Source organism: Meles meles, chromosome X, assembly GCF_922984935.1.
Source record: "Meles meles chromosome X, mMelMel3.1 paternal haplotype, whole genome shotgun sequence".
In the NCBI taxonomy this organism is placed as follows: domain Eukaryota; kingdom Metazoa; phylum Chordata; class Mammalia; order Carnivora; family Mustelidae; genus Meles; species Meles meles.
The window spans coordinates 72,054,176-72,066,810 of NC_060087.1; the positions used below are offsets into that span (position 1 = coordinate 72,054,176).

Sequence of the window (12,635 nt, forward strand, 5' to 3'; positions counted from 1 at the left end):
TGGAGTTTGGCATACACTAAAGTGAAGACTGCTTATCTCTGAGAGTTTACTGAAGAGAGGGAACCACGTCTTTCAGCTTTACTATGCTGTCATTTTTATTTTAGTCCTCTAAAGAGACACAGAAAGCCCTCACGGAACAAAAGCCACATAGAAAAACCTGAAGCAGTTTACACTGAGCGTGGCCCTCTGGCAAGGGGCACACAGACAGACACCTAATAATCAGTGAAACAGATTCCTCCCCCAGGAGACTAACAGGAACATCAGGCTAATACCAAGTTTATGGAGCACACAGGACTGTAAAACTCCAGTGCTAGGGCAAAATAGTAATATAGAAGTTGAGATTCTCTTTTCCTCATGATTTGCTTATCTTTCAGTTTAAAATATTCCTTTTCTTTTTTTCTTCTTTTCTTTTGCTGCTGGTTTCTTATTTTATCAACTCTTTGTTTTGAAGTCTTTTTTAAACTTTCATCTTTTACATTTACATTGTATAGACATAGTTTTCATTATGGCTTCCTTTTATTATATTCAAATAGAAATACACACACACACACAGACACACACACACATAACTTTTGCATTCTTTACAATTTTGAGAATTAGTGTCTTCTAACGAATAGCCCAAAACAGGATCATCCTGTTTTGCCCACTTGGGAGATTATATTCTCTCTTCCTCCACTCCCCTCCTTTTAAAATTGTTTTGTTTGTTTGTTTGTTTTGGTTTTGGTTTGGTTTCTGACTCTTAGGATTTGTCTAGTGTGTATTTCACTTAGGTCATGGTTGGTATTTTTTATTTTGCTCACTCATTCATCCATTCTTCTCTGGGCAAAATGACTAGAAGGAGAAATTCACAACAAAAGAAAAACAGAGAGAATACTCTCTGCCACAGATCTAATTGATATGGATATAAGTAAAATGTCAGAGCTGAAATTCGGGATAACAGTGATAAAGTTACTAGGTGGGCTTCAAAAAAGAATAAAATATACTAGAGAATCTTTTAGTGCAGAAATAAAATCTAATCAGGCCTACATTAAAAATGCTTTAACTGAGAAGCTGCCTACAGTGGACTAACAGCTGGGGTAAATGAGGTAGAAGAGAGAGTAAGTGACATAGAAGACAAGTTGATGAAAGTAAGGAAGCTGAGGAAAAGAGAGAAAAACAACTAATGGACCATGAGGTGAGGCTTCGCGAAATCAGTGATACCAAAAAACATGAAACAATGTTAGAATTACTGGGATCCCAGAGGAAGAAGAGAGATAGAGACGGACAGAAGGTATATTTGAGCAAATCCTAGCTGAGAACTTCCCTAATCTGGGGGAAGAAACAGGCATACAAGTCCAGGAGGTAAAGAAAACCCCTCTAAAAATCAATAAACATTGATCAGCACCCTGGCATATAGTGAAGCTTACAAATTTCAGAGATAAAGAGAGAATCCTGAAAGCAGCTCAAGGCAAAAACTTCTTAACCTGCAATGATAAAAAACATTAGGCTGGCTGGCAGCAGTCCTATCTACAGGGACCATGCAGCCCAGAAAGGGCTGGCATGATATATTCAGGTTACTAAATAAGAAGAACCTGCAGCCAGGAGTACTTTATCTGGCAAGGTTGTCATTTAGAATGGAAGGAGAGATAAAGAGCTTCCAGGACAAAGAGGAACTAAAAGAATATGTAGCCACTAAATCAGCCCTGTAAGGGATAATAAAAGGGATCTTGTAAGTGAAGAGAAAGCCCAAAAGTAACATAGACCATAAAGAAACAGAGACAATCTACAGAAACAGGGACTTGCAGGTAATATGGCACTAAATTCATACCTGTGAATAGTTGCTCTGAATGTAAATGTACTAAATGCTCCAATCAAAAGACACAGAGTATCAGATTGGATAAAAAGGCAAGACCCATCCATATACTGTCTACAAGAACTCATTTTAGACCTAAATACACTTACAGATTGAAAGTGAGGGAATGGAGAACCATGTACCGCACAGATGAACCTCTAAAGAAAGCTAGGGTAGCTACCCTCATATCAGACAAATTGAATTTTAAACCAAAGACTGTAGTAAGGGATGAAGAGTGACACTATGTCATACTTAAAGTGTCTGTCCAACAAGGTCTAACAATTAAATATTTATGCCCCCAATATGGGAGCAGCCAATTACATGAACCAATTAATAACCAAATTAAAGAAACATATTGTTAATAATACAATAATAGCAGGGGACTTCAACACCCCACTCACAGCAAGGGACAGATTATCTAAGCAGAAGATCAATGAAGAAATAAAGGATTTCAGTGACACATAGGACCAGATGAACTTCGCAGATAAATACAGAGCATTCAGTTCTAAAGCAACATAATACACATTCTTCTTCTTGAGTGCACGTGGAACCTTCTCCAGAATAGATCCCATACTGGGTCACAAATCAGGTTTCAACCAATACCAAAAGATTGGGATTATTCCGTGCATATTTTCAGACCACAATTTTGACACTTGAACTCAAACAAAAGAGGAAATTTGGAAGAAACTCAAATGCTTGAGAGATACAGAGGATGCACCTGAAGAATGAATGTATCAACCAGGAAGGTAAAAAGAATTTAAAAAAAAAATTATGAAAACAAATGAAAATGAAAACAGCTGTTCAAAACCTTTGGGATACAGAGAAGGTGGTCCTAAGGGGGAAGTACATAGCAATACAAGCCTTTATCAAAAAAAAAATTAGAAAAGTCTCACATACACAGGCTAAACTTACACCTAATGGAGCTGGAGAAAAAACAACAAATAAGCCTAAACTAAGCAGGAAAAGAGAAATCATCAAGATTAGAGCAGAAATCAATGACATAGAAACCAGAAGAATAATAAAACAGATCAGTGAAGTAAGGAGCTTGTTTGTTGAAAGAATTAATAAGATTGATCAACCTCTAGCCAGACTTATCAAAAAGAAAAGAGAAAGGACCCAAATTATTAAAATCATGAATGGAAGGAGAGATCATGATCAACATCAAGGAAATACAAACAATTTTCAGAACATAATGTGAACAACTATATGCCAACATATTAAGCAATTGGGAAGAAACGAATACATTCCTGGAAACTAACAAACTACCACACCTGAAACGGGAAGAAAGAGATAACCTAAACAGACCTATAGCCAGCAAGAAATTGAAGTAATAATCAAAAATCTCCCAACATGGGGCGCCTGGGTGGCTCAGTGGGTTAAGCTGCTGCCTTCGGCTCGGGTCGTGATCTCAGGGTCCTGGGATCGAGTCCCGCATCGGGCTCTCTGCTCTGCAGGGAGCCTGCTTTCCTCTCTCTCTCTCTCTCTGCCTGCCTCTCTGCCTACTTGTGATCTCTCTCTCTCGCTGTCAAATAAATAAATAAAATCTTTAAAAAAAAAAAAATCTCCCAACAAACAAGAATCCAGGATCAGGTGGCTTCCAAGGGGAATTCTACCAAACGTTTAAATAAGAACTAATACCTATTCTTCTGAGGCTGTTCCAAAAAAATAGATATGGGAAAAAACTTCCAAAATCATTTGACAAGGCCAGCATTACCTTGATCCCTAAACCATACAAAGTCCCCATCAAAATGGGAATTATAATTGATTTTCTCTGTTTGACTTATTTGATTTAGCATAGTCTCCTTCAGTCTCATCCATGTTGATGCAGAAGTTGAGTATGCATCCTTTCTGATGGCTGAGTTATACTCCATTGTATATATGGACCACATCTTCTTTGTCCATTCTTCTGTTGAAGTGCATCTCGGCTCTTTGCACAGTTTGGCGATTGTGGCCATTGCTTCTATAAACACTGGGGTGTGTATGGCCCTTCTTTTCACTACATCTGTGTCTTTGGGTTAAATACCCAGTAGTGAAGTTTCTGGGTCATAGGGTAGCGCTAGAGGGGAGGGAGATGAGGAGATGGGTGAGCCCCAGTGATGGGTATTAAGGAGGGCACGTTATTACATGGAGCACTGGGTATTATATGGAAACAATGAATTTTGGGACACTGCAGCAAAAACTAATGGTGTACTATATGGTGACTAACATAACATAATAAAAAACAAAACAAAATAAATCTTAAAAATCTTAAAAAAAAAAAAAAGGGAATTACTGACCAGTATCCCTGATGAATATGGATGTCAAAATTCTCACCAAGGTACTAGCCAATAGGATCCAACAGTACAATAAAAGGATTATTCACCCTGACCAGGTGGAATTAATTCCTGAGATGCATGGGTGGTCCAACATATCACATGCTATGTGATAGATCATATTAATAAAAGAAAGAATGAGAACCCTATGATCCTCTCAATAGATGCAGAAAATGCATTTAACAAATCCAGCATTGTTTCTTGATTAAAACTCTCCACAGTACAGGGATAGAGCAAAAATACCTCAATATCATAAAAGCCATCTACGAGAGGCCCAGAGCAAATATCACTCTCAATGAGGAAACACTGAGAGCTTTTCCCCTAAGGTCAGGAGCACGATAGGGATGTCCACTCTCACCACTATTGTTCAGCATAGTACTAGATGTCCTAGCCTCAGCCAACTGAGAGCAAAAAGAAACAAAAGACATTCAAATTGGCAAAGAAGAAGTCAAACTCACTCTTCGCAGATGACATGATACTTTATGTGGAAAAGCCAAAAAACTCCACTCCAAAATTGCTAGAACTCATACAGGTATTCAGCAATGTGGTAGGATATAAAATGAATGCAAAGAAATCAGTTGCTTTTCTATCCACTAACAATGAGACAGAAGAGAGAGAAATTAAGGAGTTGATCCCATTTACAATTGCACCAAAAACCATAAGATACCTAGAAATTAACCTAACCACAGAGACAAAATGTACTTTTTGTATTCCAGTCAAAATGGCTGAAATAAACAACTCAGGAAACAATATATGATGGGGAGAATGTGGAGAAAGGGGAACCCTTTTACATTGTTGCTAAGAATGCAAGCTGGTAACAGCCACTCTGGAAAACAGTATGGAGGTTCCTCAAAGAGTTAAAAATAGGGCTTCCCTTTGACCCAGGAATTATACTACTAGGTATTTGCCTCAGAGATACAAACGTGGTGAATCAAAGGGGCACCTATGCCCTAATGTTCATAGCAGCAATGTCCACAATAGTCAAAGTGTGGAAAGAGCTGAAATGTCCATGGACAGAGGAATGGATATAGAAGATGTGGTTTATATATGCAAAGGAGTATTACTCAGCCATCGAAAAGGATGAATACTTACCATTTACATTGACAGGGATGGAACTGGAGGATATTATGCTGAGCAAAATAAGTCAGTCAGGGAAAGACAGTTATCATTTGGCTTCATTTATATGTCGAATTTAAGAAATGGGGCAGCAGACTGTAGGAGAATGGAGGGAAAACAGAATGGGAAGTCATTAGAGAGGGAGAAAAACCATGAGAAGAAACTGAAGTTTGCTGGAGGGGAGATAATTGTGGGGATGGGGTAATTAGATGATGGGCATTAAGGAGGGCACATAATATGTTGAGCAGTGGGTGTTATATGCAACTGATAAATTATTGAACAGTACATGTGAAAAAGAAACAAAAAACAAAAAGGAAGGACACCTCAGTGGTTGTATCTGACTCTTGATTTCAGTTCAGGTCATGATCTCATGGGTCCTGAGATTGAGTCCTGCGTTGGGCTCCACACTCAGTGGATAGTTTACTTCTCTCCATCTTCCTCTGCCTCTCCCCCTGCTCATGTGCTCTTTCTCTCTTTCTCCTTCTGAGATAAATAAATCTTTAAAAAAATCCAAAAAGATGGAGTTTGAAGAGCTTCCACATTGAACACATGGATATGTGGGGAGGATGGCGTACCTGGAGAGGGCATGGAAGCTACATTCCCTTTCTCCACGCCTTGACCTATGCACCTCTTCCATTTAGCTGTTTCTGAGTTATATCCTTAATAATAAACTGGTGATCTAGTAAGTAAGTAAATAAATAAACCGCCTATTGAGAGTTATTTTGTTGCAGACTATCTTGGGTTTTATCTGTCTGAATGTGTTCTTGCTACCCCCTCATTTTTGAAACAAAAAAACCTCAATTTTATAATTCCCAGTTGTGTTACTTCCTCTTGGCACATTGGAGATATTATCTTGTGCAGTGTTGTTATTGAGAAGTCAAAATTTTATTTAATATTTATTCCGTTGAAGGTAATCTATTCTCTGGCTTTTTTTTTTTTTTTTTAAGATTCCTTTTCTGTCATTGGCATTATGGAGTTTTACTATTGTATAGCTAATCGTGGTTTATTTTTTCTTTATCCTTATTGGGAAATGTTGGATTTCTGAATCTCTCCAGTGTTTAGTTTAGTCCTGGAAAAATCTTGGCCATTCTATTTAGATATTTTCTCTGCCCCTCTCTTTTCATTCTATCTTACACATTTCTTTCATTTTTTAAATTTCTTTGTGTAATTTCTTCAGATTTACCAGGTCACTAAGTCTTTGAATAGCTATATCTAGTCAAACTTGTCAATTGAGTTCTTTTTCTATTAACTTCTTAATTTTAATTCTAGTATAGTTAACGTATGCTGTTATATTCATTTCCAGTATACAATATACTGATTCAACAATTCTATGCATTACTCATGTGCTCATTGTCACTGTAATATTTAATCTCCATGACCTATTTTATTCATCTGCCCACCCACCTCTTATCTGGTAACTATCAATTTGTTATCTATACTTTAAGAGACTGTTTTTTTTTTTTTTGTCTTTAGTTTTCCTTTGCTCATCTTTCTCTTTCATTCCACATACTAGTAACATCATGTTGTCTTTCTCTGACCAACTTATTTCACTTAGCATTATACTAATTCCTTCCATATCCTTGCAGATGGCAAGATTGCATTCTTTTTATGACTAAATAATAGTCCCGTGTGTGTGTGTATGTATGTATGTATGTATGTATGTATGTATGTATGTATATCATATCGTCTTTATCCATTCATCTGTCCATGGACAGATGTCATGTCTTTATCTATTCATGGACATGTCCATTCACCATGGACAGATAAATGGATAAAGACATGACATATGGGTTACTTCCACAATGTGGCTGTTGTAAACAATGCTGCGATAAACATATGGGTATATGTATCTCTTTGAATTAGTGTTACTGTATTTTTGAGTTAGTACCCAGTAGTGCAATTACAGAATCATAGAGGGAGCTCCAGACTGTTTTCCACAGTGGCTGCACCAATTTTCATTCCCACCAACAGTTCACAAGAGTTCCTTCTTTTCCACATCCTCAACAACACTTGTGTTCTCTTACGTTTTTTATTTTAGCCATTCTGACAGCTGTTGAGTTGATATCTCACTGGGGTTTTGATTTGCATTTTCCTGATGATGAGTTATACTGAGCCTCTTTTTATAAGTCTGTTGGCCATCTGCATGTGTTCTTTGGAGAGATGTCTGTTCATATCTTATGCCCACTTTTCAAAGGGATTATTTGTTTTTTGGGTATTGATTTTTATAAGTTTTTTGTATATATTTTAGATACTAACACTTTATCAGATATAATATATTTTCCCATTCATCAGGTTGCAGTTGTATTCATGATCTCCTTCTTTGTGCAAAAGCCTTTTATTTTGATTAGTCCCCCAAATTTATTTTTGCTTTCATTTATTTCCCTTACCTCAGGAGGCATATTTAGAAAGATGTTGCTACAGCTAATGTCAGAGTAGTTACTGCGTCTCTTCTAGGATTTTTATGGTTTCACATTTAGGTTTTTAATTCACTTTTAATTATTTTTGTGTATGGTGTAAGAGAGTGGTCCAGTTTCATTCTTTTGCGTATGGTAGTCCAGTTTTCCCAACACCATTTGTTGAAGAAACTGTCCTTTTTCCCATTGTATATTCTTGCCTCTTTGGTTGGAAATTAATTGACTGTGTAATATTTGGGCTTATTTCTAGATTTCCTGTGTGTTCCATTGATTTATGTGTCAAGTTTTATGCCAGTACTACTCCGTTTTGATTACTACAGCTTTGTAATATAACTTGAAATCTGGATTGTGATACCTCCATAGTTTTATTTGTCTTTATTAAGATTGCTTTAGCTATTTGCAGTCTTGTGGTTCCACACAAATTTTAGGATCGTTTGTTCTAGTTCAGTAAAAAAATGCTATTAGTAGTTTGATAGGGATGGTATTATATTTGTAGATTGCTTTTTCTAGGTTTTGTTCATGATTCCATGTTCTATGAACCATCTGTTTTAAAGCAGATGGTGACAAGGTAAAAGCTGGCTATATTGTTTATATCTCCATTTCTGTTGTTTTTTAATCTAAGCTTCTGAACAGTCTTTATAAACAGCTTCCTGGATCATTCCTCCCATTTAAGATGTTTTAAAATATATTTTATCAGCATTTTTAGTTGCTTTTAGCATGAAATTTGATGACGTTTGCTATACTCCTGAAAAAAGAAGTCCAGCTGTTTTACAGTTTTTTAAAAGATTTTATTTATTTATTTGATGGACAGAGAGAGAGCATGAGAGGGGAGAAGATCAAAGGGAGAAGCAGACTCCTTGCTGAGCAGGGAGCCCTGTGCAGGACTCAGTCCTAGGACTCCAGGATCATGACCTGAGCCGAAGGCAGTTGCTTAACCAACTGAGCCACTCAGGTGCCCTGTTTTACATTTTTAACATGAACGTTTTTTTGCCTCTAGCTTCCCATATATACTGCACCACCTCTGCAGTCCAAATATGTTGAAGAGCAGCCTGGTCGTTTACAAATGGGCTTTGCATCCATCCGCAGTACAACTGGTCGTTATATTGGCTGGTGCAAGGTAAGTGAGTTCTAATAGTGGTTTAATGTTGCAGGTTTCTGATTTTTTCAGACAGGTAATTCTTCTGTTGCATTTGGTATTGGCAGAGGTTACTCAGTGACATTCATCAGGTGAATGGGTTGATCTGAATGCCCTAAGACAGTTCATTCTCATCTTTAGTACCTTGTCACAGATAGCTAGAAGGTTGGGCTCAGCTAGGAATGTTGCGTAAAGCAACTACATGTGGCCTGTCAGGCCTTGTGATCTGAGCATAGTCAGATAACTACACAGGCAGTTCAGGGCTCTTACAAAGAGGCCCTTGGCAGAATTTACTAAGCTTCTTATTTACCATCAGATGTTCAAGAAAGTTACTTATACAGCATTCTATTGTTAGATCACAAAGGCCACCCCAGTTTTAAAGGGAGTAGAATTAGATATCACCTCTCAATATGAGTAGCAGCCAAGAATTTATGGCCGTATTTAATCTACTATATCACTACTGCATGTATTAAGATAGTTCAGCAAGCATTTATGTTATTTTTCATGTATAATTGTTTGGCTATTTACAAGAAGTTCTGAAATTATTTCTCAATTTTTCTTACTTGGCTAAGCAAAATGTTAACTTGTTGGATATAGCTTATAAGACCATTCTGAATATAGTCAGCTATTGGGAAAAATGAAATTCATCTTACTTTCATACTTAGCCTTTAGTCAGTATTATCTAGCAGCAGACTGATGGAGTAAGGATAAAATATTGATGTTACATTATCCTCACATCAACATAGTTGTGTTGGCATCAACATGTCCAATGTCAGTGTCATAATAATGCTGGTACCATGTTTTCATCATTCTGACCTAATAACTGCACAACTTTTTCTCAGATACAACCTATCCAATTGTGAACCCTTGTTCTTTTTTGTTTCTAATACATTCTTTTTTTTTAAAAAAAAAGATTCTAATGGTTTTATGAAACACTAAATATGAATTCTGGTCATTCCAGGTGATATTTAAAATATCTGATGAATACTGGTGTTATTTTTTTTAAATTTGTGTCTGTCAGACAACTCTAATAGTATTAGTTATATTATACACTTTTAATAGTTTGATCTCAGAGGAAAGTATATTAACTAATAAAGGTTTGAATCATGCCCCTAATACTATATACCAAAAGCCAGATGATTCATACTTAAGTCTCCTGAGACCTAATTTTCCATAGTGTTCTCAAATTTGTTTTCAGTGAGGTGAATTGTTCCTGAGAGATCCTTAAATTGCTGTTGTTAACTATCACCCAATTTAAGACTAAAAGAACTTTTATTCTCTTAATATGCTAAAGTGAATAGGTTGCATGAAGGTCACTTTGAATGTATTTCATCTTCAGTGTAAACAACTTTTTCTCTCTAATTTTCCCCTAAAAACATAATCTATTCTTTAAAAAATTACTTCTGACTCAAGTTGCATTCTGCGTTAAACTTAGAATCTTGCAGGCCAAATTCAGTTCTTCTTCTTCTCCTTAGTGTTTTGAAATTTAGGTAGCAGTGACCCACACTGGTAAAAGTGAATTCCTAAACAAGCTAAGGAAAACTTCCCAAAAGGAGTGACTAGTTTTTTTCCTCAACAGTTACATGATTTTCAGTCAACCAGTCAATAGGTATTATAACTTTAAAGGTGAGGTCTTCTTGAGAGAGTCTTTAGGGGAAGTAACTTTGACAGTTAAGGTGTGTGCTGGTGTGTACAGCTTGAAACCATGATGAAGGGATGAAACTCTACATCTCTGCTCTCTGATCACCATGAAAATATCTGTGACAAGGTTACTATTACCAAGATATCACGATAATAATGACTTATTTGTTCCTGTGTAATGAAATTATTTCTCTGTTCTTTGCTTAGAAAATTGTTTTTGTTCTTTTTATCCTATGGTTTCATAGCAGCTACTTCAGAGATGGAGACCATGTATTTCAGTTGTGTTTTCTGGTTTCTTCAATAGAGTACAGCATGACTATGGGCAGTTACTCTGGGTAAATCATCCTCTGCCTTCCTTTTTTGAAGGCAGATGTAATTGAGATAGTACCTACCACTCGGTAAATGGGTGTAACCAAATTCCTTGCATTAAAATAAATGAGTTAGAAATAGGTAAAAGAGCAAATTTGATTTAAAACTTTAATCACTTCAGGGGCGCCTGGGTGGCTTCATGGGTTAAAGCCTCTGCCTTCCCCTCAGGTCATGATCTCAGGGTCCTGGGATTGGGCCCCGCATAGGGCTCTCTGCTCTCTCTCTGCCTGCCTCTCTGCCTACTTGTGATCTCTGTCTGTGAAATAAATAAGTAAAATCTTTAAAAAAAAATTTTAATCACTTCAGTGAGTTAATCTTAATTTGTAGAGAATTTATATTCCTATGTAAAAATAATATAAACACTAGTCTTTGTAGGATGATTTCTATCCTGAAATAAATGTCTTATTTAGATTTTTTCCCATTCTGATGCACACTTTAAAAAAAGGAGAAGATGAAGTACTTTCTTTAGGTTTGTTGTTATTACTTTCTTTACAAATCATTATGTCGTTGCTACCACATCTGTATTAATCAGATGTTGCTTCAAAGCTGAAATATACCTCTATACATGATTTATTTAAATTCCATTCATTTTTCTAAGGCTTTATAAAATAAAATGATAAGTCTTTGTATTTCTGCAATAAATTATCTGTGAGATGCTCTGACTACTTTATAGGCATTACTTTACTTCTTTATATGAGAAAAATAGTAAACAAGTATTATCCATGTTAAACAGAATGAAAAGCAAGGGATGAAAAGAAGCTAATTCAACAAGTATTCTCATGTGAATAAATAGGAAAATTAGAGTTAGATTTGAGTGCAATGCTAAGTCAACATTTTAATATGGTTTCAGAGATATGGACTATATGATTTAATTATCAACATCTTCAAAAATGCAGATGTCCTTTTTTTTCTTTTTCCTTAGGGTGTTTATGTGTTTGTGAAAAATGGGATAATGGATACAGTACAATTTGGAAAAGGTAGGTGAGTGAACCATCCATAATTAGAAATATTAAGGAGGGCACGTATTGCATGGAGCACTGGGTGTGGGCCATAAACAATGAATCTTGGAACACTGAAAAAATAAAATCAAATATAATTGGAAAAAAGTAATTAAGTTATAGAATGACAGAAAAAAAATGTTCTGTTCTCTTATTAACTTGCAAGGTTTAAATGTGAGAAAAGTAAAAGGTGGTAAGTTATTCATTATCATGTTTTACCAACTGAGAAGATACTCTGTATAGAACTTTATGAGAATATGAGAGTAATAGTAACTGTCATTTATTAAGCAATTATTATATGCTAAGGCACTGTGATAAGCATTTTACACAATTTATCTAATTTAATTTCTATACCAATTCTATGAGAGTTGGTATTATAATTATTTCCCTTTTTACAAGATTTTATTTATTTATTTGAGAGAGAATGTGAGGGTGAATGTGAGCACAAGCCGGGAGAGGCAGAGGAAGGACAAGCAGACTTCACGCTGAGCACAGAGCCCAACATGGGCCTCCATCTCATGACCCAACCTGAAATCAAGAGTTGGATACCCAACCAACTGAGCCAACCAGGTGCCCCTGTGATTATCCATTTTTTACAGATAAGGCAACTGAGGTTTAAAAAGGTAAAGTAGGTTGCCAAGGTCACATAGATAGTAAGTGGCAGCGCCTGGACTCAAACTGAGGTCTGTTTAGCTGCAAAGCTCATATTATATGCTCAAAGCATAAAATAGAAACATGTCCACGTTGTTATGAATTAGTTTAAATAGGTGCTGTTTACTGTTAAAATACATAGAATTTTGGCATCTCTTGCTAGGAAGC

At 36.2% G+C, this 12,635-nt stretch overlaps 1 protein-coding gene across 3 annotated transcripts in view; it reads left to right on the forward strand.

The window, feature by feature from the left end:
* APOOL (apolipoprotein O like) overlaps nucleotides 1–12,635 on the forward strand; it is a 125,917-nt gene that overhangs the window by 61,564 nt on the left and 51,718 nt on the right. For all 3 annotated transcript variants that reach the window (XM_045995386.1, XM_045995388.1, XM_045995387.1), the window contains 2 exons: nucleotides 8,671–8,790; nucleotides 11,741–11,795. In XM_045995386.1, coding sequence (XP_045851342.1) covers nucleotides 8,671–8,790; nucleotides 11,741–11,795 — 175 coding nt within the window. The remainder of the gene's footprint in view (nucleotides 1–8,670; nucleotides 8,791–11,740; nucleotides 11,796–12,635) is intronic.